General features: G+C 40.9%; 1 protein-coding gene across 5 annotated transcripts in view; it reads right to left on the bottom strand.

Moving 5' to 3' along the window:
- Positions 1–27,431, bottom strand: part of marchf8 (membrane-associated ring finger (C3HC4) 8) — a 90,091-nt gene that overhangs the window by 11,236 nt on the left and 51,424 nt on the right. For 4 of the 5 annotated variants that reach the window (XM_015045210.1, XM_015045212.1, XM_015045213.1 and 1 more), the window contains 3 exons: positions 16,027–16,077; positions 7,168–7,247; positions 5,358–6,230 (listed from right to left, as the gene is read on the bottom strand). In XM_015045210.1, the coding sequence (XP_014900696.1) occupies positions 5,358–6,230; positions 7,168–7,247; positions 16,027–16,077 (1,004 nt within the window). Of the gene's footprint in view, positions 1–5,357; positions 6,231–7,167; positions 7,248–16,026; positions 16,078–24,750; positions 25,611–27,431 lie in introns of those variants that run through there. The other variant, XM_015045214.1, reaches the window with a different exon arrangement.

Genomic DNA, 27,431 nt, shown 5'->3' with positions numbered 1-27,431 from the left:
ATCTGAAAAAAGTAAATAAAGAGGAATGAAGGTAACAGACAGAGGAAGGGGGGGGGGGGGGGAGAAATACAAATCAAGGAGAAACAGCAGTTGTCAAAACGAGTGCCGCTAAGCAGCTATCTGAAATGAAGTACTCTTTTGAAGGAATCTTTGAGATAAAAACCCTCTTTATCCTCAGTGATAATGTTTTTTTTTTTTTAAGCAGTTGTGATTTATTGATCCGTGGATGTCGGAGGCGGGGGGGGAACGGATGAGTCGACTTTCTCTCAGATATTTTTTTCAACTGTCATTCTGGACCCGACTGGACCTGCTGCAGACTGCTCATTATATAATTACTCTTTCAAAGCACAAAGCCTCTGGAATGCCAAGTCACATCTGTGCAGCTTTTAATGCATTTATGTCCTGCTGTGTTATGGGTTAATATCTCGTTTTATTTTCACATCCGTTACGTAACCAATTTAAGATTATAAAAGTCTGTGGCTGACATAACTTCATCAAGATGCGACTCAGATGAAACTCATGCATGTTTATATCTTAACAGCAATGCAATTAAAGGACAGAAAGCATCTGCGATGCTACAGGAACACCAGCGGCCCTGCTGATTTCTAATCTGACAACCCAGGAATTTGCATGGCGTTATCTGCACGTGAAGTGGTTCGGTGACATTTTAACGCCAGACCGACGCGTCCAGATCATCTGGGATGTATGTTGATAACAGTAATGATTGCTTTAAAGGGTTGTGGGACAGAATGTTAAGGCGACCATCACTTTTGTCCAAGCCAAATTCATTAGCTTTTAATGATATTCTTTTGAGTCACGATTCAAAAGCAACACTGGATTTTCAGTGTTGATTCTCAAATTTTAAAATCTATATATACAAATACTTATTTCAGTGACATTTATGGGTTTTTCATTTAAAGGCATCAACAATTTTGTCTCTGTAGACGTTTCCTGAGCTTTGTGGATCCAGACGATCAAGACTGACGTTTTTCCAAGTCCAAAATCCAGACTACTGAGGACAGGGTTCAGGGATTAGTCATCCATAATTAAAGAGGCATTCTTAATTCTTTCACTTCAGTGTGTGTGTGTGTGTGCGCGTACCGATGACGCAGACCTATAAAATTGTAGACGTGACGCACTCGTCCGAATGCGAGTCGGGGTCTGAAAATGCTTCAACTATCAATAAACAGTCGAAAGGATGGAAAACGATTCACCAATGCAGCGTATAATCTCCGTCAAACCATTTTCCTAAGCATTTCAAAGATGAGACGGCAGAAAAATCGATAAGATCTGCGAATGCTGTGACACGGACCAGCTGCTGGCCAGCAAGACGGTCACACATCTCAAAGGAAACAGAAGAAGCTAAATGCCGCTCTAATGGAGAACAAGCCCCGCGTGTCCACAGAGGCCTCATTGATAAACGGATCAAAAACAAACGCCCACAAGACAAATCAGTCAATTTCCCGAGCCCTCGTTTTCCTCTGAGTTATATGTATGAGGGTGCATCGCTGTCTCTGCGTGCTGCGGCAGGGAGCCGCGGGACACCTCTCTGCAGAGCAAGGAGCAAACAAACGGCGAAGGTGGAGATTGCAGCGGGAGCGCGGCATTCAGATGGGATCGCCTTTATCACGCAGTTCGGGAGAGGATAAGAAGCACATGCGCCTACACATGCTGGAAAGCGAAGAGAACGAGCAGGACGATGCTTATTTGCAGCCCGGCCTGATCTGGCCAAAGTGCCACAAGATTAAAAGAAAGTGAACAAAGGTGGATAAAAATAGGTCATTTACCACAGAGGAGGAGGTGGAAGGAGCAACGGATTAAAGCGGAGAGGAGGTGCAATTAGCATCTCCAGCGGAGGCCTTTTTTATGCTCATGGGTAGGCCGCTGTGTTTACATTTTCCACAGATAAGATGATGAACTACAGACTCATCCTACGCATACTGTATTTCCTATTGAAGTAAAGGGGGAAAAAAAAATCAGCTCAGGGAAATGGACCATGTTGGTGCTTGTGTGAAGAATTGGTGATGTTTGACATGAACAGATGAGGAATTGTTATTATGATAGAGATTTTTATTTATTTTTTTTTTTTACGTAGGAGGGAAAAAAATCCCAATGAAATCTGTACACCTCCACTTTAAGTGTAAGAGCTCAGAAAATAAAGAGAAACATATTTCTGCTCAGGAATGCAGACTGTGTGCTAGCAGCAAACATGTTGACATCATTAAAGATAAAAGTCAACAATTCTTGCTTTGTCATCCAAGGCGATACACACCAGCATAACCAGTTTGCAAAACCTGCAACAAAGTCAAAAGCATTTTTTTTTTTTTTTTTGCCACCAGGAGTTCATTCCAGAAGCATTTAGCAGGGAAAGTTGAAATTTAATTTGCATCACTCGGGTAGCCACAGCACACCTTCCTTCACAGTCATTTTACTACATTAGAGGCGACACCAAAGTATGTCAACATGAAAATGTGAGAAGCAAAACAGAATCGGGGAGATCACAAGGAGTACGAGGCGAGATGGAAACAAGCCCTGTGAGAGTACAGTACGTTCCCCCGCTGAGGCATTCGCTTTTTTCCTGTTTGGAACCTCACTCGGCTTCCTCATACTTTTCTCCAGAGGTATTCAAAAATGTCTGAGCTGCAGTTTCTATCACGGCGCTTTAAAATCCTGCCCTCTCTCCTGCTCGCATCATCAAGTGCGTTTTAAAATTTGGTTTGCAACCGAGAAAGACTTTTTTTGTCGTTCAGGATTTTGAGGTGTTGAGCTTTGAGCGTACAACGTGCATACTAACACACAAATCAAATAGCTAAACTTGGATGCTAAAATTTAAAATCTGGGTTTTGTTCTTTTTTAACGGATTAATTGTTTTCCACCGTATGCAGTTAATAGGTATAAAGAGCTTCACACTGCAAATTAGCAAACTGTGGGGACCAATGATGTAGGAGTATATGTGTAGGTCAGTCGCATATATAAAATACATATTCAACTGAGTTAATATAATAGCTGTGCTTTTAAACAGAAATCCACTTCACCGCTTAATTTCTGAACATTTGATGGTTATTTATTGCTGACAACTGTTGGGCCAAGTCTATATTTGCAAATAGGGTCTAAAAGAGAAAACATATTTTCATGCTCAATACTGAGTGACTGAATTGACTGACTGAAGATGTAACGCCAATAAAATAATGCACTTAGGAGAAACACCATTTTATTCTTTATAAGCAGTGTACCGTTTTCCACTAAAAGCCTGATAAAATATAAAATAAAGTCAATGTAAATTGTTTTTAAATGTTAGCGGGAAGATTACTGAAAAGATCTCTGATGCGTTTTTAGTCGTCTGGCAAGATGCGGAACAACCCTCATGAGCTTTCCCAACGCTGCAATGTGTTGTTAATCAAGGCCTGGCTAATGATTAAAGGGGAAAAACAAGTTTGCGTACTTCCTCAGGTGAACTCAGGTCTTGGCTCACGCTCCAGGCCACCTGACAGAGTGGCTGGCACAGGGTGTTTGCGTTTGCACACGTGAGTACAGTCAGAGGCTACGCAGCCTATTTGAAGCCCATAATCTCTGTTGATCTCTGACCTGTGTCTGCCCACATCTAAGCTCATGTTGCTTTTCTTCCTTCACGTAATGAAGTAAGAGCAGCGCAGCTACAGGAACACAGTTGAGGGAGGCAACAAAGACATAATTGTTGTCTGTCTGAGCTAAAGACGTAAATCTCTTCGGTCCAGTGAACTGTCACCGTATCGACAAACGGATGGTGTAACCCAGAGGGGCTCGGTGTCGGGCTTTCGGCCACTAATCATTATCTACTGCTACCGAGGCTGATCAACAGGGTTCATGCAGCCATGCCCTGATCTTCAATCAAATCATTCCCTGTAAGGCTGCACACAACCGGCCTTGTGAACCAAGACCTGTGTTAAATAGACCTATTGTCCACTTCTTACCACAGAAACACGCTCCACGTCAGAACCATTACATTTTCAGGACTGACCTGCTGCCCTGAGCGTTCCCACCAGCCCTCATTCTCAACTCCAAATGTCTTTGTGAAATCAATCACATCTTCCTTGAGACTATAGAGACACTTTACCCCACCATCAATCTAGTCTAAATGAAAAACTCTTAAAAAAAAACAACACACAGACCTGGGGGGGGGGGAAATACATGGAAGAGTCTTGAGAAAACAGTGTAGTGAAAATAAATGGAATGAAATGACAACACAACCAATGTCTTGTTCTACACACAAAATAATCATGGTGGTTGGGAAGGAGATGTTCGAGTTCAGCAATGTGAAAAAGTAATTGTTCCCTTACAGTTTTCTTTTGTTTTGTCACACTTGGATAAAAAAAAAAAAAAAGTTATACAAGACAAAGATTTCCAAGTATTATGATTTCATTCATGACAAAGAAACTATCCAAATAAAGCCCTAAGTGAAAAAGGAACCACTTCTAAAATTAGCTGGTTTTCCAATCTCAACTGGATTTAATCTCCAACACAGACTATGGCAGGCCAAATTATTCAATTTCTTCTTTTTTAACTATTCAGAGGTGGATTTGCTGGTGTGCTTTGGGTCATTGTGATGCTCCATACTGTGCTTGAGCTCATGAACTGATGGCCATACGCTCCTTAAAGCTGTGATGCATTACTGTACAACTATCATGTTAGCTGTATTGCTGTTATTTTCATGCCAGATGTAAAAAAAGCACACCTTCCAAACAATTGGCCACTTCAGTCTAATCAGTCCACAAAATATTTTAAAATTTATCAAGATGTTTCTGGTGAACTTGCACATTTTGTGCTCGTCTTGATCACTTTATTACGCTTGAATGCTGAAAACCGAATCAGATCAAGTCTGCAATGCCTTAAATTTAGTTTTTATCCTTTTCTGACCTCCTAGATGAGTCATTAATGTCTTCTTATGGTAATTCTGGTGGGTTGAGAACTCCTGCAAAGGATCCCATTTAAGTGAATGCTTGATTCTACAGGTCTGGCTGGATGTGACTAGTGAAATTAAACCAAAAAAAAAAAGTGGTTAACTTCACTGAATGAAGAATTTAACAAAAGAGACAACGGTGAAGACGATTTCAACAATTTTGAAATCAAAAAAAGGCAAAAAACAAAAGAAACCTAGAGGAAGGGAAATACTTTTTACTAACACTGAAAAGCTACGCTGGGTCCTTCTGATTCGCGGCTCGACTCTGAGCAGAGTTTTGGATGACAGACACCGCTGGGCTGGGTGATTACACTACGGGAGGAGGGACTCTCCACTACTCCACGGGTCTCTGGGGAGCACCGCCACATCAACTGTACGATGGAGGGTTTCAGGGCTGTAGACCATCCAGACAATCACCCACCTGCAGCAGTCCCCTGATAGAGAATAATGTGACAGTGGCCCTGATTTCTCCGTCAAAGGCGACGAACAGCATTCCAGGTCCGAGTCCTCGTCCATATAGCACAGCGGGGCTAGAAGAGTCCCAGACACGCTGAGCATCTCTGGGGTCGTCGTCTGGCTCGCTCCCTTGGAAGGTGATCTACTGTGCTCCACTTCGAACACGCCGTCATCTCCTTGTGAGAGGAAGCCTGACTCTGTGCCTTCTAGCAGCGTGCTGCAGGACTTGGTGATGTGGAGGTGGGAGGCGTAGCTTCCCAGCTCAGAGCACTGCAGGCTAGCGGAGGTGGAAGATCGGGAGAAGGGAAGGAGGAGACGAAGGAAGTTCGAGCCCGGAGTGGAAAGAGGCTGAAGGAGACTGGTGGGGTGAGGAGAAGGAGGACCGGATGGGTTGCCCAACATGTATTTGTGGTTGTTAGTGAGGGAGGGGACAAGGTGGAGGGTGGTGCGGGTTGAAAGTGGAGCATCCCTGCTCTCCCTCTTGGACGTGGCGACCGGGTCGTCTCCGAGCATCTTGCCGTCGGGACACTGGGCGTGCTCGGGCTTCACATCCAGCTCTCCCTCCGAGCATGTGCGATCTATGAAGTGCAGCCCGCGACAAAGGTTGTCCACGCGCTGACCCACGTCGTTCAGAGACAGAGAAAACCTGAGAGAGTTTTTAGGCCGAATGCCAACGGAGGCGGGGCGCAGCACGGACAGCCAGTCTCTCTGCTTGGCGTACTTGGAGCCGTGCGGGGAGTCTGCGCAGACGGTGGTCACCGAAAGACCATCAGACGTTTTACCGTTGGAGTTCAACAGGACCACCGCAGTCTGTTTCTGAGTGTCCTGATCCTGACTGCTGTAGCGTTGGAGGTTTGTGTGTATGTGTTTATCAAAGAGGATCATATGATAGACAATGGGATTAGAAAGTGGAGAAAAAGACAAAAAAAGAGAAATGGAAAGGACAATCATGTGCTTTAAAATGGAGAAACAACAAAAAAGGAAGATGAGGTTGACTTTAGCTGGCTTTGACACATGCAAGGTTTGATCTCAAAACTGGAATATCATCCGAAAGTTTATTTACTTCAGCATACCACTTCACCAAGCTAAACTCGTAATATGCAGAATAAATCCTTCTGTGAAATGAATGCAACCTTTTATTTAATAATGATGATCTAGAGAAGGGACTCTGACCACTGAGCAACATTCAATTTTCTCCTCAGCTCAGGTAAAACATTTCTAATGTTTCTGGTTAAAATTGGCTTAACTCAAACAATGCACCAGCTGTCTGAAACGGTCTTTGCATAAAAATCCTGTCAAAGCTGCAAATATACTTGTGGTATGTACTCCCTTTTCTACCACAGATTTTTTTTTTTCCCAACTAAATTTTCCATTAATATAGTGGATATAGCAGCAGTCTGAACAGGATGCTTCTTCACAACCCAACACTGTAATTTGAAGAGAATCTAACATTGAATTTTATTTGGTTGTAAAGCACAATCATCGAAATTGACAGAATCATTCTGCGTAATGAATCCAGAAATGCAATTCTTTTGAGCAAGATTTTCAATGATATTCTAACTTACTGCGATCCAACTGATGATCTGATAAAATGCACTTTACAAGCAATCCTAGGAAGTCTCACAGTGACGGTAAGTAGCGTAAAAGTACAGGGAAAGCCAACATCGCCCACTGATGGGGAACTTCACCGGTAACGTTTGCAGACAGTTCAATTTATGGCACTCTGGTATAAACACCTGCCAAGGGTAAATAGAGAGATTTGAAGCCTTTTGTACCTGCAGATGTCCTGGCTGGACGGGGAAACGGACGTCCTTGAGAAACTGCATGGGGCGTTGACTGAGGTCGGGCTCCCCGCCTGGAGAACAAAAACATTCAGGGAAAAAGAAAAAGGGCTGTTAAAGGCAGAAAATGAAATCACGAGAGCATCAACACTCTACTGTTACACAAACTTGAAATAACCTAGCACGTCGCACCCAGTTATATTTCTAGTGATGACTGTAGTTTGTCTTGTGGGCTGACGACAATCAGGTTGTCGGCTTCTGAAACCGATTTGGTTTTTCTTTTTTTACTGAAGGAATCAAAGCATGTTGAATACTGATGCAGAGGACAAAAAGTCGAGAGGGAGGAGGAAATTCCCAACACTGACAGTTAATCTATTGGGTTAAAGTTGTGGCACAAATATTCTGTCTGAGAACAGAACAGAGGAGGTGAAAAAAAAAACAGGCACAAACGAGGAGAGATGCTGATGAGACAGAGAGAAATGAACGCATGCAGAGCTGAGGAAAGACGACGCTGCAGGTGGTGAAGGTAGGACGAACGTTTAAATGACAGACCTGAAGCTTTTATACTTGTGGAAAATGATGTAAAGTAAAAATATTCTCACACAGAAATGTTTTCCCAACTTCTTTTAACAAATAAAACTTCAAATGGGTGATGTAAACTCACATTTAAATCCGACAGAGTCAAAACTTTAAAGAGACGCGTGCATCACGGTGAACATCTGAAACACCGTTATATAACTTGCCTTAATTTTACTTGCCCAAATACAATGCAGCGCATAATTTTCAGGTTGTATTTGTAAAAAAAAAAATAAATAAAAAAATATGAAAACCATGCCTGTACTACTTTATGTTCAAGACAGAATACATAAAATGGCAGCAAAATATATTAAAGTTTACAGTTGTAACATAATTCAGGAGGAATGAATACTTCTACAAAGCTCTGTGCAGCTTCTATTAGCTCTTTACCGAAAAGGAATAGTTACGTTTTTTGTGACAAAATAAAATGTAATGATTACCAAACTACTTCAGAGCCAAGAGCGTCGCTATTATTCACCCGATTTGGAAGTAGTTAACACAGGAGGCAATTAAATTTCTTTTTAACACAAATCACTGTGTGGTTCACACATAGCTGTGTTTGTCTTGGAGTGAAACGATGCAACTTGCACATCTTTTAAACTTGTGTTATCATACAGGTGTATGATTACCATGAATAGGTCTCCTCGCCACTTCTTTTTTCCAGTTCTTACTTCAGTTTCACACAGTAGCGGCATTAAACACTTGCGTGTTTATCGATACAAATAAAGTGCAATCCGTGGTCTCGGAGTTTCAGTATCTGATATAAAGACAATTTCAACATGAGACTAATTTACCCATCGACTTCATTTCCTGCCAAATTAAAATTTATAGCTCATTACCCAACATGGGTCAATAGAAAACTCGATGTCCAGCTACGCCCTTCAGCACATGTAATCCATGTGTGCATATGGTACAAAGTTATAATAATAAAAAAAAAAAGCTTTCAGTTCCACACCAAAGGCCAAACTCTTTTCTTTGTTCCGGTTTTCTCCAATTGTCCTCCAAGGTTACCGTTTCACCACAATCAGTTTGTTCCTCCTGCTTTAATATTTAACCGTTTTAGGTGTAAAGATCACATTAAAAAGCTAGCCAATTAAAAACACTGCAGTGTGTTGTAAAAGTATTCATAGCCATTGAGCTTACTCTCATTTTGTCAAGTTAAATAAAACACAAATTTATTGGGATTTTATAGATTTTTATTCACACAAGGTTCAGCTGCGTGATATTTAATCTCATAAATCCAGGATTTTTTTTTTTCTTTTTTGAAGGCTTTAGGGGTTTGGAGAACATTATTGCACAAACAAACCACAGAGAGGATGGAGAGAAAGTTGAGAAGAAGCTTAAAGCAATTTAAATTATAAAACAAAATTTCAACCTTTTCATGGAGCTCTGTTTATTCCAGCATATGAAAATGCAAACTTGCATTTCAACTCACTAACCGCACAACTATCAGACGGCCATTACAAATCTTGCCTTCATGAAAATCTGGCAAGAATGACGACATCATTAAAGTAGGTCTGCGCAATTTTAGGAAAGAAACAGATTAAAATATAATTGCTGAATATTGAAATTGAGTTATTCATTCCTTTTGTACTATTGCATGCATTTATATTACGATGATGACTGCAGTTGGAGATGCTGTGCAGGTGCAAAAAAAAAAAAAAAAAAAAAACTAAAAGCCCTGTGGGCAGTTTGTCAAAACCCATGTAAGAAACATATCACAAATGTGCAATGATCAAAACATCCGTCTTTGGTCTACGTGCTTTCTGTGACAAAGAACTAAAACTTCACATCAGCATGAATGCAAAACCCCGCGATGAAGTCATGATGTTTTGAGGAGCGTGGAAGTTGTTCGGAGAGGAAAAAAATAAAATACAGGGAATTCCTGAAGAATAAAAGATGCTGTAGGAAACTTGGGTGGATTTAATCCTTCAAGTTTATAGCTACTGCACTGATAAAAGTGCAGTAGCTATAAACATTCAGCCTGTGTAAGTATGCATCATGTCAGAATAACCCAAAGTCCAGATCAAAATACAATCCAGAAGCTGTGGCAAGTGCCAACGATGGATGTTTACGGATACAGTCAATAAAACCTGACAAAATCTGAGCCTTTTTTGCAAAAAAGGGGCAAATATTTCACACTCATGATGTGCAAAGCTGATAAACATAGCCTGAAGCACTTGCAGCAATAGTTGCAAAAAATAGAAACGGGTGGTTCTACAAAACAATGCATCATGTGGGCTGAATACCAACAATCTAAAAATATGGAAAGTTGAGCATTATTTTCCTTCCACTTCGCAAAATATGTTCACACTTTTCATTGTTTAGAAATACAAAATGCCAAAACACACCAATAAACAGATTTGTCCAAGTTATTCCTTGGTGTCATGATTGCAGAAAGCTACTGGAGGGGTTCATCATTTTTTCAAAGATTTGCTCCTTTTAATCATTCACTCAGTAATGTCGCGCATGCTGGCCAATAAATAACCAGCAGCGACTCTGAACAGTCAGACAACAGGGTGGCGAGAATATTCCTGAGATTTTAATGATTAACTCCCTGCCATCTGCCTGAATCTCCAGGCTTTTACACAAAACATCATCTCACCACATGCCGTTTTACCTCAAAACATTCTGTGTTTTAATAAAACCGTGTCCACTAACCAACAATGACTTTTATTTTTCTAATCTCCCTCCTCGATTTTCTTTTTAATCTCCACACGTCACCACCTGCCTCGTTTCTCAAAAAACGATGCTGGGAAGCTTTCTGAACGATTTTTACGTTCCTTGTTTGAAGCGAGCTGCAACCACGTTTACTCGCATTTTAAAAACAAAAACCTAATGGGATTCAAAGGATGACAAACCTTCAAAAAAAAAAAAAAACAATGTGACAAACAAGATATGAAAATCAGAATTAAAAGCAAAAAAAAAAAAAAAGATATTACAAAAGGTATCAGGGTGAACTTGGCCTCGTCAAAATTAATTTCATATCACGCCATTTAAAAGTCCTATTGATGATTTCCTCAAGGAGAAAGCTGAGGCAGAAGTTATCTCCAGTCCTGCCTGTCAGCACGATTACATAAGAGCCACTGATAAGCCTTGATATCAAGCAAGCTTGGAAGAAGAATCATTAACTCTTCCAGATTACGTTGCCAGGAAAAAAAAAAAGAAAAAAAAAAAGGCTTTGTCGGAGAGTTGCTCTCTCCGACAGCCGTTCAGCACTATCACTTTTATCTCTTTTCATTAATCTGTGTTTTTAAAAACTGTTTATCTACACTCCAGGTCCCCTCAGCAGCCACTGATAAAAGCTGACAACGCTGCTTCCCCGGGGGTTAAAATAACCAAACAAATATCATCTGGCCACCAGCAGGACGTAGCGACGGTCTGTGTGGCCTGAAGCCGCAGCCAGCAGCTGATTAGGCTGGATTAACATCCGTCTCTGACCTTCGTGCAGATTCGTCGCAAAACTAATTTATTACGGCCCTGCTGAAACATTAAGCAAACCGGAGTAAACTGTTCATTTATTGAGCGTTTAAATCTTCATTTTCACCGTCTGTGGAGCCCAGAAACTGTATCTGGCGGCTCAAAATAGCTTAAGCGTTGTCACATCACAGGTGCAGCGCCACAGACTAAAAATGCATTAATGAAACGTCACGGCGGTCTGAGCGACGGGCAATAATTTCTGGTGTATTGTGGGAAAGTCCTTCAGCTCAAACCCGAGATGAAGTGAGGAGACGTTAAAATATTGAAGCCGCCTCTAGTGATTACACACCAGGGCTGTGTAATCACTCAACCTGAGGTAGGTCTCGGTGAAACTCAATCACGGGACAGCTGCAACCTTTTCCACAGACGGCAGACAGGAGCCCAGGCTGAGGTGTATTTTCTGGACCACTTCTTAAAATTGAAGTGATGTACTAACATTTTCCTTTCCCACCGAGACACGAGAGACATTTAGGCATGTAATCCGGACAACTTAACAGCAGCAGTCGGTGTCGAAGGCTGATTTGTTTGATTGGCCAATTATTTCTTTGGCACTTAACACCGAATTATGTTTTTGTCTCTCCAAAGGTCCTGTGCGTGTGTGTGTGTGTGTGTGTGTGTGTGTGTGGTCTGCAAAAACTGCTGCACATTTGGACAAGGCTTAATTGTGGCAGCTTGATCTCTATTACAAGAGAGAATGCTTTAGCTTATTAAAAATGTATAAAATTGCCAGCGTGTACCGATTTTCCACATAGCACTTTCCATCTGTGTATTATTTGCAATTACTTCATACATTAGCCTGGTTTTCTTCCTGCTCTTTTACTTCGATAGAAAGTATTTATTTGTCTGTGAGTGTGATCTGCGTTTTTCGGGCATTAACTTTATATACCCTTAGTTTTCCTTGGCAATAGAAAGTCCACCTGGCTCAGTGTTTCTGTGTTTAGCGGAGTCATTGATGCGTCCCTTACATTCAAGGTTCTGCTGGTGGTTTCTCCCTGTAATAAGCGCCGCAAAAATGACCAAATCCTTCTGGTTTCCTCCACTCAGATCAAAGTTCTGATTTCCTACTCGAACTGAACACAACATGTGAGCCAGCATCAAAAACCTACCACAATTTGTCATTTTTTAAAATTGGTGATATCAGTTGTAAATACTAGTTGAATAGATGGAGACCCTTTTTTTTTTTTTTTACACCAAGGTTTGGCTTGTTTTCTTTGATAACCCTCCGAAAGTAATTTCGCAGCACAGCTGGCTTTTTTCCACCGAGAAACAAAAACTTCCTGATCAGAAAAGAAATCAAATAAGAGCCGAAAGTGCGGTGGAGAAAATAAAACTGATTTGCAGAGGGTGGGGGAACAATTTACTTTACATGGTGCCTGCTGTAAGAGCGCCACCCCAAGCTGAAGAGAAAGAGCCTCGTGGAGATCTGGAAGGCAACGCTGTGCAGAATGCTAATGCAAACGAGCCTATTCTGTGAGCAAACCTGCGGCTCTTCAATTTAAAGCTTCTCCAGATGCGTGGCCAAGTGTCAGTGGCAGTCCAATGAATCCTGAGTGGCTGCTTTGTGGGCTTATGAGGACTGTTAATAGTTTAATTCGTTCCCAAAACCATGTGGGAGGCATTGCCAGTTTCCTGGCTCTGTGCTAAACAGAGAAAAGGCTCCAGCTAAGCCTTCTGACCTCGCCGGGTGGAAAATCAACTCGTGCCAAATCGGTGGGCAATCTTCAGCCCACACCGTGTGCTCAGATAATGCTCCAGAGGTGCTTCTGGACGTATGAACGCACTCAGATCTGACCGCTTTCACAATTTTCTGATCGTTTTCTTTCCGACTACCTTTATAAACACGAATAGAGCAAATAACGCAACAGTAATTGGCTTTATGACAATCCATTTTCATCCCATCTACAGCACCTTTATACCCCCACAGTGACAAGTCCATTAATGGAGGCAATATCACCCTCGTGAAAGAGCATACCTTCTGGCTAAAAGGTTTTCCTGTTTTCCGAGCCTCTTATGTTTCTCCTGACAGGCCTTCCTCTGGTAGTTTTGCACACGCCTGCAAATCTGCAGGTTCGACGCATTACCGCAGCAAAACTTCGCAGAAAATGTCAAGCAGCCCCTCGTCGGAGGGATCACAAGCGTCTCGTTAGGTCATCAACACAAAAATGGAGCAGGATGCGTCGACAGCATGAATAAATTCTTTGTATGTGCGAGAGCTCGGATGCTCTAAAGTGGACCGTTGGTGCCAAGCTGTTACGAAATACTCCTCCCAGGCTGAAGCTGTAGTTATTTATACAGACATATCAGTTAAGTAGGTCAACATTTAGATAAAAGAGCGTTCTTTTCCCTCTTTATTTTCGCTGATCTGACACGATCTAATGTGATTTGGTTTGATTCTGAGCCATTTGAGATAATTCAGCAACACTTAGCTGCCCCTATTTCCAGCTCATGAGGTAAAGAGGCTGGAATTCAGCAAGGACTATTTATGAAAACTTGCATCTGTGGCACCTCAAAATAAGGCACATGTGTGATTTAACAGAACACATAATCAGTTCTGTGTTTCACAGTGATTCAGTGTTGCAAGACAAATCAACTTGGCCTACATTTTGTGTTCTTGCTGCAAAGAGAAGATTTGAGTCGCTGCCAAAAATATGAAAATCCTTCATCTCATCCTGCCAATACAGCAGAGAGCGAGGAGATTTATAAATATAATGCATATATGAATAAAATCTCACTTCTCTACTCTTGCGTTTTCTCATTTGAAGCAGCTTGGAGGAGACGCGGTTTTGAAAAGATAGTCCGCTGCAGAAAATGTATAATAATCCTGCAACGAGTTGGACCGCTGGCGTCATCTGCTAAAATTTTTATCCAGTTACTGCTTTGTCTGGATTTTCAATTTAGTCCAACCTTTTCTCCATCGAGCACACTCGCTTTTTTTTTTTTTTAAAACAGATGAGCACTCTCGTCCATCCAGAGAACAATTAATCCCGATTTAAAACCTGTCCGTCAGTCGCATTTCCCTGAAGGGGGGAAGAAGGAAACACCATCTGGCGGCACAACTGCAGGATATTAATTAAAGCTGTCAAACTTAAGCGCATTCTTAATACTTCATGTCTATCACTTCATTTAACACACACATTTGTCAAAGGAATGGTGGTGTAGGTAGGACATTCAATGACAACGTGTCTGCTTACGGACAAGCCGAGGAAATCGCAGTCTGAATTGGTGAACAGGAGTCCTCAAAGTGAGGATGTTATTATTTCTATTTATGGAAATAAGACTAGGGCAAAATTACAGAAACTCTTTCTTTTAAACAAAGGTGACAATCATTTATTGTGTATATTCATTATACGGAGGGCGATCTATTGGGTGATATATTTCAAGTGTTGATTACTATTAATACGCCTTACAGCAAATTAAGAACTCAAAGTGCATTTTTGCACAAGTTTTTAACATTAGCCATTAAAAATAATAAACACTTAATGCAGAAATGTTGGCATGCTGAGAAGTATGGCAATTTACTGCCAAGTATGTACACTCAGTCTTGAGTCAATTACATTTTTTATTCCATTTCCTTCCACTTAACTTTTGAATAACACTCTGGTGCAACATTTCTGTTTAGCAACAACCTTTCGTGGCTTATGCGCCTCGTTTTGGGTGTTAATGGCCGACAAGTCAGCAGCCGTACACACGAGTGATTATGTCATAAGATATTTTAAACAGATTTATGTCTTTAGAAATACTTTATACAGGCCAAACGTTTTGGGGGTTTTCAGTAACTGTAAACAACAATAATCTAAATTCACACTTGAGATATTTCATTCCGAGTGTAATGAAGCCCCTGCTGATGACCGGTTAACTGACTGCTGGAGATGAGCACCAGATTTAAACCATTAAAGATACGAGTTACGCTTTTTGAGCGACAGAAGTAAATTAACTTCTCAATTATATTTAAATGCATTAGGATGCCACAATACTTGAGCTGTTCATGCATGGGCATTTTCAAAATATTCTCAACTTCTCCCTCTCTTGTGAAGTTTGTTACTTGGCGCTAACCTTGCAAATATTTGTAGCAAAATCTCCAAGCACAACAAAAGGAGCATGTGATATCACCAGTGATCTTTGATACTGACCGCAAAAGCACTTTCCTTAAATGAAAAATAAACCAGGAAGAAACATTATTCTGTCATGAAGTTTTATGTTCAACTTTAATTCTAAATTGTGTTCAACCAAATAGGAAATGGCTAAGTTTAATACAGCTCTGACACAGACGATCAGTTGACCTTATTTATTTAGTTTTACAAGCAGCCCATCTTATTAATGAAGCTGAACGCCGTCCTATAAGACAGTATTTATGTCCAACCACAACCATTACCCTGAAAATGAGCAATAAATTTGCCACTTGGGTGCATTAAATGCCACCTTCCTCGTGCCTAAAGAGCGAGTGGCTGGTGAATCAAATAAAACCGCTGGGAGCTGTCCCTGGGTGACAAAATAACTCCCGACATCTATTAGTCCAACTAAAGCGTTTATACTCTTAAGAGGCTCAGGGACGAGTGGACTGACACGGTGGCACCTCACTCAATACAGGAGGCCGGCTTTAGGTACAGTGGCATGAGAGGAAGGAAGAAGGAAAAAAAAAAGGGATAAAGAAAGATTTACTGATTAGAGAAGAGGACCTGAGTAGGGCCATGTGACATGAAATCAGGTATTTTATCAGCTGTTTTCACTCTGTTGGCTCCTTCCATTTGCCTTCATCTTTAATTTATAGATTCTTTCATTTGTATGGTTGTCACTCACCTTTGATATATTGCTGGATCTGCTAGCTGAATGACCTAGAGGCTTTTCATTCTGTAGAAAAAAAAAGAAGAAGAAGGAGAAAAGCATTTTAGTGAGCAAATAAAACCACATTAAAAACAAAATGAAGAATAAATGCCGGTCAGCATGCACTTTTTTTTTTTCCTGCACTGAGAACACGCATCACATTACCATATGAAGCACATTTTATTTCTAATGAAAAGTGCTGCTAAAGGAACAGCCTTCATACATCAGACGCATCGCATTTTATAGAGTGAATAACGGAGGACTGATTCAAGATGCATCAATCAAAGCTCAGAGTTCCACTGAATCTCGGTTGCTTGGCGTCTTAAGTCCGCAAATCAACTTATTAAGCCACGAGACCAAAGGACGCCAATTTCGTAACGTATCGTCCAAACTCCGAATCAAATGGTGTCGTACTATTTGCATCATTATCCAGGAAGCAGAACAAGTAAATTCTTCCAAAGCTGTCAAGATGCGTTACGAAGCTTTACCGATTCCCACTCTGTGTCCTCAGCTTGCATCAGAGGCTGGGATAAACGGCTGCTGGCGTGTCCCGATTCATTCAGGATCGGCAGTGAAGGCGGGCATGATTTCTTAATCAGTAATCAATCATAGTTGCGTGATGCGGAGCTCACATCAAAATTGACTGGACACGTGAACGAGCATGCAAGAAGAGCTTGGCTGAGAGAAATTACCACCGTAGGAGCATTTTCTCAACATTACCACGTTAGGTGTGGGTTAATTAAAGTGTTAAAGGGGTAAAAATCTGCTCTTCTATGCTTTCCACTCACTGAACTCCTCAATAACTCAATATTCCACACATTAGTAGCACAGACGGTTACTAAAAACTGATCACTGCTTATTTTCCCCACTATAAAATTCCTTCAAGATTTGAACATTGCATTAATATTTAGCTTGGCTTCAGTCTAGAGCATTTCCTTGAATTAATAATGCTGCACTTGCAGTAACAATAAAAGAACCGCCACCAATTAGATGAATTACATCCATCAGCATTACAAATCATGTCTAAAACCCAACCTCGCTGTCTTATTTGCAGCAGGCGTCCTTTATATTGGATAAAGCCGTCACTGATACATCCCAGCAAGTGCAGGTGGAAATCTGATCCATGAGCTAGGCTGCACTATTCCTGGCAGGGAGTGTAAAGTGTAAGATGAGCTTAGGCCCAAGGCTAATGTTCAAATTAATCGCCAAATACATCTAATGATGAATTATATGCTACAGCATTTAATCAGATGTTTGTCAAATTTAGAGGAGTCAAGCAGATTACTAAAAAAGATGTTTAAGTACAATGAAATGGCTGACAACATTGCAGCTTAATATAGGGAAAATTAAATTTTTTCTTAGGTAAACAATTAAGTTCAATATTCTGCCATGAGTTTTGAAGCAACAGGAGTGTGCGATGGTGCATTTGTCTTCACAACACCTCAGACCTGAATCTTTTTACACAAGACAGAGAATAAACACTGGAAAGATAAACATTGCTTGTAAAGTCTCTGGTGAAATCTCCTTCTCCATACTTTGTCTGAAAATGTTCCCATGTCCTAAAACGGACTAAGAACCACTGCATGTTCCTGCTCTCTCAACAAAAGCTGGAGTTTCGCCCTGCTTGGTTCCTCTTTATGGCATTTATTGGTAAATACATTGATTACTATTACACCACATGTTTACGTGGAAATACTGGAAATGATTAAATACAAAACATGTCTTTCATGTTATGTGATGGCAGCAGATTCGCTTTATATAGTGGTAAAAAGTCTTTGCTCAGATGGGAAGCCGGTGTCTACATACTCAAAATGTACAAGCATAGTTGCCATGGCAATAGCATGTCTGAACTTTCTCCATCCTTCAACTCAAATGCAAGAAACCATAATTACTTTCAACTCTATGCAAGAGTACATGTAAACACTGAATAGTAACACTCAATTAATCCAAACAGGCATTCATTTTCGACCATTAAAACGACGAGCAAACAGAAATCTGGCCTCGCTGGGAGAAAAAGGGCGCTCGATTTGTGGTGAGTAGGTCGACTTTGGCTAAACAAGAAATCCATCATATTCCCCAGTGACCTTTAATTTTCTCACACTCCTCTCATCAGAACAGAAAATGTCTCCAATATCTAAGGAGCTCTTGGAAGAATTAGAATCAATACAATTTACTCCACTAAAAATGTCACCTGCATGCATGAAACTTAAACTGTTTTTTGTTTTTTTTAAATCATTGTTTTCTGATGTGCCTTAGTCAGGAGGTAGACTGAGGACAGATGTTAGGTTAAACATTATTTTTTTGTTAGCTTTTAGCATTGTGAAAAATATGACATATTCTTCCTCATGTATTCTAATGCTGGTCCAATCTACCTCAAAGTCAACAAATTTGATTTGAATTCGCCCAATCTAAAACAAAACCTGTTACAAAGCACAACTTCTGGTTCGCTAATGTCCTCCGGAAAATAAATCTGCTCCGACATGTTTTCTTTTTTGCCTGTACTTGCGAATTGCATGACTCTACTCTGTTTCATTGTCTTCCCTTTGTCAGTGGGGTCCATTTCATTTCCACAAGATGGCAAGTGAGGCTCTACCAAGGGTACAATTTGTTCAGAAAAATCAATGACTAAACTTGACACGGAATTCAGTTTCCCAAGGTATGGCGATCAAACCTTGAAAAGCACGACGAAAATATACACAACAGTAATGAAACTTGGCCTTAATCCGGTTTTCTCTGTCAAATGTGAAGCAGCAAGGGAATATGCAAAGGTAAAGGTGAAATAACAAGGCCACAAGTGCAACGCTGTTGTAGACAGTAAATGATTAGAGGAGATTTTGTTTACTTTATCATTGCACACGCTATAAGCAAGCAGCCATATTGGACATTGGAGTCAAGGTTGGTGAGCGCTGATTTTCCCAGATAGACCCTCATACCGAGTCTGGCTCTGCTGGAGGTTTCCCCCTATTAAAAGTCTGTTTTTTCTGTCCACAGTCACCCCATGCTTGACCAGGATGAGAGATTACTGCAAAGTCAATAACTTGATATAATTGGAGCAACTGGCATTGTACAATAATTTGACTGTAAAGCACTTTAATCGTGATGCAATCGTTTCACCTGAAAGTTACCACATCATTAGAATGAACTGGATCGATTTGAACAATTTGGACGGGTTTGGATTTCATACAACTGGAAATGTGTGAGACCAGTTATCAGTGTTGATTTGACATGTGTTGTAATTTGGCGCTTTATGAATTAAATGAAACAGAATTAAAGTTTTAGTGTGAACATTACTTTATTGTCAGAAGTCTGAACATGTTTGTGCAATATGAAGACTATAAACATCAGATTGTAAAAAACTGACTAAAATGTCGACAAAAATCAAAGAGATGTTAGAATTTAAATAAAAGTAAGCCATCTAGTTTAATAAATGAATTTAGATCCATAGAAGGAAATCCTGCTATCGCTGATTTCCTGGGAATTACAGCCAGTAAGGCTGTTAACAGTAGGAACAAACATCTACAACCAGATTTTTGTACCAGAAAATCAACTATATTCTAAAATAAATTTCATAAAGAAAATAAGAATTAATCAAGTATATTTGTATAGCACATTTCAGCAACAAGTCAGTTCAAAGTGCTTAACAATATGAGAACAAAAGAATTAGACAAAATAATCTAATAAAAAAAAATGAACAAACAGGAAGAACAGTTCCTGAAACACCCAAGCCCTGACTTTTTATTTATATAAAACAGTGTTATCACTCATGTCGACACTGCCGTTGTGTTTTCTATTGATGCTGTTTTTCTAGACTGAATCTTTCCTGAGTGTCCCATCCCATAGAGGGACGAGCCCAGACTTGTTGAATGTCGTCTCCACACTTGAGCAAGTGGCCTAGATGGGAAGAGTCACAGAAAGTCATAATCATTTTTGCTGTAAATAAGCAGCTACTCCTCATTTGTAGCTGCAGTGCAATGAAAGCTTCCACCAGTGAACCAACCCTCCTCTCCCTCCCCCCAGTCCTCCTAAGCCACATTGAAATTATGTGATGTGTAGTAAAAGTATTATCATCACAACAAGCTTCCAAGCTTGGAGGAAAAGCACCAATAGAGACGTAACTCGGTGAGCTCTCTGCTTCTGCTGCTTTAAAACAACAGCAAAGGGTTAAAAGAGTGAGAAAGTAGTCTTGTTAAAATTGCCTCAATCCCAACTGAAAATTACGTTCAGCGGCGATGTCTACACGCTGCGTCTACCGAGTCCTAGCAGACATTTATAACAACCATCTTGTTTTCCAGGCGGAGAGATGTTTTGTGGCATTTCCTCGGAAAGCCTAATAAGATGAAGAGCGAGGGGGACAAATATACCACTTTTTTTTTCTATAAAGAGATCTAGTCTTTACGCTTATCCGACGAGAAGCTTCATTATCTACAATTTCAACTTGGACAGCTGGAACACGTAAGATGCCTAATAGCATGATGTCTTTATGCGAGCAGCAGTTTGCTAAACTGACAAACTGCAGACTGTAAACACGAGTGGGTACGAATAGAAAATAAAGCCCAACAGCAAACCGTTCAGGTCAGATACTCTGCATTATACTATAATGCAAATATTTATAGGACTTTGACTGGGCCATTTTCACTCGTAATAATGCTTCTTCGACCATTGCCTTTGGACAGGAGCTGTGACTGCATGTTCAGGCTCATTACTCTGGAGGCTGGATGTTGAGCTTCTCCACCAGTCTGAAGTCATTTACCCCTTCTAGCAGTTTCTCTTCCCCACAGCATGATGCTGCCACCACCATATTTCACAGGAGTTAAATTTTGGTCTTAGCTAATGCTCAGACTTTCTTTCACAAATGCATGAAATGGTGAATGTGGAAAAACATCAAGTTTCAAATCCAGCCACAGATTTTTGGTCTAATGCAGGGCCAGACTTGGACTGTGCCACTAACACATGCACAGGCAGTCCTGGCTGTATTTCCAGCATCATCCAGCTGGAAGGTGAACCTCTGCCCATGACTTAAGTCATTTGTTGCATATTTAATTGAAAATGTTAAAAAATATCCTCCTCTTGGAGACATGAAAGCTAAAAGACTGAAAGTTTTGTTTTGCTGTGACCCAGAACAGTGTTTTCAAACTTAAGATAAGCCAAAATCTGACAGCCGAATAGGGAGGAAAATAAACCACACAAATTTGAAAGTTGGCTCCAAATGATTAATTATATAATGGCAATTTGCCTTTCAGAGTGTCCTAATGAAACCATCATGAAGGCTTGTGAGCTGTGACTAAATATGCCATCAAAGTATTTCCTGCTGTGCTTGTTTTAGATGACACGCAACCTCCATCATCACTTCCCCTCCAGGCAGTGAACCCAACGCATCTACTTTACTTCCAGTGAAATCAGCCGTTTGGTTTTTAAAACTGGCATTACTCTGATAGGGGAAACCGGGTAAAGCTTATGATTTGTACCAGACTGTACTTAGCATCTGATCTTTCTGTCCAACACAAATCTAAAAATTAGGTCATCCCTTACCCCAACCCTCCACTTGCAAAGAAAATCTTCCCTAAACATGCAGCTTGCCATAAAAATACAGCTGACATGGACCAACATGCAGAGGTACGAGATATTCCAGCAAACGCAGCATTCATTGTTTCCTCCCCGAGCACGAGTGGCACATTCTGGCAAGCCACAATAAAGAGCACCTACAGGAAGGGAAGTGGGCCTTTTCTGTGGCTTTCTGTTTGCGCCGTTGTCCAGCGGTCACTTCGGGTGGAAATGCAGACTGGCTGCGAGTTTGCAGCCGAGCAGCAGAACAGAACCAGATGAGAAATCTCAACTATGCAGCGCAACGACGACCAGGGCCTGGCTGACCACAAACGTCTAAGACGAAATAAAACTTAAAAAAAACATTGCTGTGTCAGAGGATAAAGGCAACGGACTTCATAAGCTGCGAGTTTGTGATGTGCGGACAGAAGTAGAAATGAAACACATGCGCCAATGTGCTGGCTTTCTACAGAACAACTTGACTTCAGTTGAAAGAGCTTTTCTTCTCTGAAATGGCATTTTCCCTTAACAAATACAATCTGTAGCCCAAAAAGACATATACAGTGGGTATCATAAAACCACACCATCCTGAGATAAAGACAGATGTGGGTGAAAACATTTCTATACGAATAAGAAGGCCTACTTTATCCTCAACAGGATGTATCCTTGTGGCTTTCCCCATTACCACCTTCTCCTCTTCCTCCTCTTCCCCCTCCTCCACACATTATCCCCTTCATCTTAGGAATAATTACATCAGTATGTCCAAACAGGATGTGGAAAAACAGAGACAGTGACCATCAGGTTGAGGTCAAAGCAGATACTTTTCAGAAAGGCTCTTATGGACGCATTACCAAAAATTACTTCAGCAACCAATAAGAGTCACAGTGAGAGATCAGGAGCGAGTTTTCAGGGGGTTTACGGTACATAAAAGGAGAAGTGAGATACAAGAGAGACATGGGACGAGGGTAGATCTGCTCCACAAAAGGGAATAAATATGCAGAGATCTGAGGAAAGAGTTTTCAAAATCTGCAGTAAAGTCACATTTCCTCATTAGCACTGCAGTTAGTTTCAATCTCTCGTGTTATTTATGACTTGTATGAAAAAGTCAGACTACATATAATTAGTCCAGCACAGTACCGACTAATAGCTGCATCATTGTGATTAATGCTATTCTACCCAGTGATGAAATGATTCCTTCAGAGGCTCAAAGAAGCACAAACATAAAAATAGAAATCAGGAGGTCAAGTCAATAAGGACTCACTTCAAAGCAGGCAATTATTGCTTAATTTGGGCACATCCAAGAGTCATCTTTCACAACGATTGCACTGAATGCTTCAGTTGTGAGTCCTAAAAACAAGTATGCATGTATGATATAGGAAAATGACAATTGGGAAACATGCTGACCTTTGAGGTAAGTTAGAAACAATCAGCTGAACAACCACCAAAACCAAAGCTCAGTCAGTGTCTTGCGAAATAATTCATGCCTTGTGACATTTTTACATTTAGTTACATTACGGCCTTAAAACTACATAAATTTGATTAAGATTTTATGTGACCGACTACACTTTTACAATCTCATAGTGCACCGAGTTTGGAGAAAAAAAAAAAAAACAAAAAAAAAAAAACACAAAGATGATGTAGTTGTGCATCCAAACCTATGGAATAGGCAAGATCACCATTTGGAAAAGCAAAAAAGTGAGGCCGACTGACTCTGGAGAAGCTGCTAAGGTGGGAGAATCTCTGAAGAAGAAATTATTCACACACCCCACAAATCTGACCTTAATGAAATGCAATTCTGGAAAGAAGACCCATCTAGAGGACACAGCAAACTGTTGTAGACGACAAACTGGTCAAATGTGAGCAAAATGAAAATTTCTGGCCAACATGAAAGAGAATACTCCGACTGCACAGCTGCTCTAACAGCACTATTGTGAAACATAAGGGTGGGTGCCGGATGCTGTGGGAATGCTGTACAAACACAGAAACTGGTCAACACCGACAGGGAAATGGAGGAGGTAAACAAGACAATCCCAAAAGAAAACCGGTTTTATGCTGCAAAAGACTAGAGACTAAGACAAAGGTGGGGGACCTTTGGAACACCTTTGTACGTTCAGTGTCTCCCAGCAGACACTGAACATCTATTATTAATAGATAATAATGTCCCAATCAGAGTTCACATCTAAATCCAACTAAAAATCTAGGGCGATTATTCCCACACTTTTCTTTTGTCACCATGCTCTACATTGACGTTTGTCGTTTCAGGACTACAAAACGGAAAAGTTGGAAGTCATGGTAACTCCACCGTGCTCTCCTGCCCGGTGCCATCTCCTCTTCCTCGTCTGCTTCTGTCCAACAGCTTTAATCTCTGCCCCTGACATGTGACTTCCCTAATCCCCCCACCCCCCCCTCCAAACAGCTGCAGATTTGACACAAAGCTCTGCGATTTGGTTCATCAGCAGATGATGCGACATGCTAAGCTGTGCAGTGAGAGCCGCACAGTATTTTTACACGTCTGGCTACTCCGTCACAGAGGTCGCTGGTTTTGTCTGCAGCTGGAGCTCCAGCTTCCCTATGCGTTCTCATGTGAGCACAGTTCAATGCCAGGGCGGATGAGGAAGGAACAGACCGCTCTCCTACTGGGGGCAATTAGATTTTTGTGGGTTTCTCATGTTTTATGCTAGACTTCAGGCAACAAATCTGCAAACCCCCCACTCATTTGGAACAAAGGGCAGCAGCAAAGCAGAAAGTGGGTCAACCTTTCACACTGAAAAGGTGGCAGATGCTTCTCTGGACTGTACAAAACAACATGCATTAAAAATGTACATGAAGACAAAAAGATGAGTGGGAAAAAATGATGCACCTACACCAACACAAAGGAACAGATGCACCATCTTTCCTCACCTTGCCGCTCTTAATTAGCTCCTTTCTGCCATAGGTCGACATGAAATAAGAATAATAATGCATCTCAGAAGCATTATATCCACAGAGACTGAAGGCCTCACCATAACAACCAGTGAAGGGATATCACAATAAGCCTTCGCCTCCTTTCTACAGCTCGTCTTTTAATATGAGGGAGGAAACAAACGAACAACAGTAGGAACAGGATCACTGACAAAGCAAAAGGAACCGCAATTTAAATATATATATATATGTACATACCTGAATCTTCATTTTCCAACAGGAATTCATTGCTGGATCTTCTAGTCACCTCACCCTCTCACTCACACACACACACACACACACCCCCACACACACTCTCTCTCACACCGACGAATGCAGATCAGGGGGGGTTACATGCCCCTTCTGTAAATCCTTGAGGTGAATCCAGATCGAAAAGGAATGAGTTCCAGTGAAAGCCAAGCCTTTACAAATACGGAAGTAAAGCTGCGGCGTCAGTAGTCACTGAGCAGAAACAAAGGCGGAGGCAAAGGTAGGAAGAGACGAAGCAGACAGACGCAGAACAAGCTGCTGCCCTACATTTTTTTTCTTTTCAAACACATAAATACTGATCTGCTGCTGCCTGTCCAGGCTTGTCTCCCCTTCAGCTGCAGAGAGGCACACACACGCACACACAGCATGCAAACAAGCACACCCCGTGTTTTTTTTTTTTTTGCTACTGTAATCTCATTGGCCGAGCCTCCACTTCCTCCAGCTGATCTTGATGGGAGCTGGGGGAGGGGGAGGGGCATACTGCTGTTGAATCATTCAAGAGAGGGAGGAGGAGGTTTTAAATAGACCGTCTACTGAGCTGGACCTTAAAGAGCCTCTTGATAACCCTGATTAAGCTCGTCGCGTACCACCACACATATTAACACAGCCTGCCGCCCCATCAATCCCCCCCGGTGATTTAAGACAAAGGAGTCAGCCGCCTGAAAATGTGAAAAACTGCTAAGGATCCCCACCAATCACAGATCCCGTTACTCCCACCTCCACCAATCTCTAGCCTGCAAGGTGGAGCGGGGCTGACACGGGTGGCAATTCATTACACACATCTTCCTCACAGCTGTGCCCAAGGACGTAGCTAAGACAGTCTAATGCTGACACAGCAGGCCATTAAAGCCCAAGTCCACCAATAAACACACCAAGTCATCTTTTTTATATCATCGTGAGTCACCAGATTGTTTCACAAGGTGAAGCCAATAAGGAACATGTCTACAAGAAAGAAAGAGAAAGATTTCCCCTGAAGAAACAAACCAAAAATGGGTACATTTCAGGTGATTAAACAAAGAATAAACGAGCTGAACACATTAAATCACCTAATTATTTCCTGTTTGGGTTACATTCTGTGCACACACAGATGCCAGACAACCTTATGTGACCCCTGAAACTCAACTTTGAAAACCTGTGGCTTAAGATTTATAGTTTAGTGACATTTCTGCAACCAAGAACACATTAAGCCTTAAACAGGTGTTGCACATACATAACTGTGCCCCAGTTTGTACGTTTTGTTTTTTTCAACTTCCATTTTTGACCCACATCAAATAATTTCTAACTTGCGATCAGTATTAACAGATAATACATCTGATAGAATATTTAATAATTTTTCTGGACTCTGATCTGGAACCACACAACATTCTGGGGAATGTAGGCAGATTTAACCTCTGAATTTTTCATGGCCAGCTAAGCTAGATTGGTGGCACCAATTAACTCATTTACTCTTTGGTTACCAAGCAACCAAATGTGTGCCTCCACATAGACTTTGAATGTAAACCAGACACACCTGATGCTCAAAACGCATTTGGTGTGAACGCACCATCAGGGAAATCTCTAAAAATGTATAATTTTAAGTTAAAACTTTAACGCTCAATATGTCTCTGAGCTGTGAGCTTCGGAGGTTTAAAAGGTACAGCACTACCTGAACATGGCAGATTATGACCCTAATATCACTAAAATAACTCTATATGACCTCCTTATGGTAGATATATTTTATTCGTGTCACATGACCCAATTTCTTCACAGTAGACTTTTAGTATATTGTGAAAAATCACTTTAAATCATGAATAGTCAAAACGGATACAGACAGTTCAGGAGACAGGTATGAATTGAAGTGAGGTTGGTTCACGCTGTAAGATTACTTCTTTTCTCTACCTTAATAAAGACATCTTGGATCCTTTCAATTGGATAATGAGATGAGTAACACTTCACTTTCATCGAGCTCTCTCAACAACTTTTGTCACAAAAAGCACAATTCCAGCAAATATGCTGGTGTGACGGAACTTATATGTTTTTGCATGGATTCAGAGAACTATAAAGTGGGTGTGCGACAGCGGAAGTGGTTTACGAAACTTACTGGAAATTCTGCACACTCTTATGAAATGTCTTCAGTAGAAGGAAGTTTGAATTTTGAATCTTCAAATAAATATTAATTTCTCTGATGTTGTGGAGTCTGTCCAGAACTTCATTTAAAGGGTGGCTATTATGTCAAAAGTACTTTTTTGAGCTCTATATCATGCTACAATATTATTACCTCATCAAAAACATAGCTGGAGTCTGCTTTGAATCCGTCACGCATGTTTGAGAAATCCCAGAATCTCCCGTTGCAACCATTACAGCGGTGTTTTACCGCTTGCTTTCACAAAATGCGCCCAGCTCCTCCAGACTAGCGGCAGCAGCAATTAGCAAACAAGTGGTGAAACTGCAAGTCTGCTGAGTTCATCAGCATTTTTGTAACAACTGAAGGTAATATGCTTACCTGACAAGAAACCATGTTACCTAACTAGCCATAAAATGGCACTATGTGCTAAAAAAAAAAAAAAAAAAAAAAAAAAAAAACAAAACCTTTTTTTTTTTTTAAAGGGGGGGGAAAAAAAAATTTTTAAAAAACAAAATTTTTTCTTTTT

Source organism: Poecilia latipinna, unplaced genomic scaffold (assembly GCF_001443285.1).
Source record: "Poecilia latipinna isolate Pla-1442-1.1 unplaced genomic scaffold, P_latipinna-1.0 Scaffold713, whole genome shotgun sequence".
NCBI lineage: Eukaryota > Metazoa > Chordata > Actinopteri > Cyprinodontiformes > Poeciliidae > Poecilia > Poecilia latipinna.
Note: the sequence above shows the minus strand (reverse complement) of the source record. Positions and strands in the feature narration are given on the sequence as shown.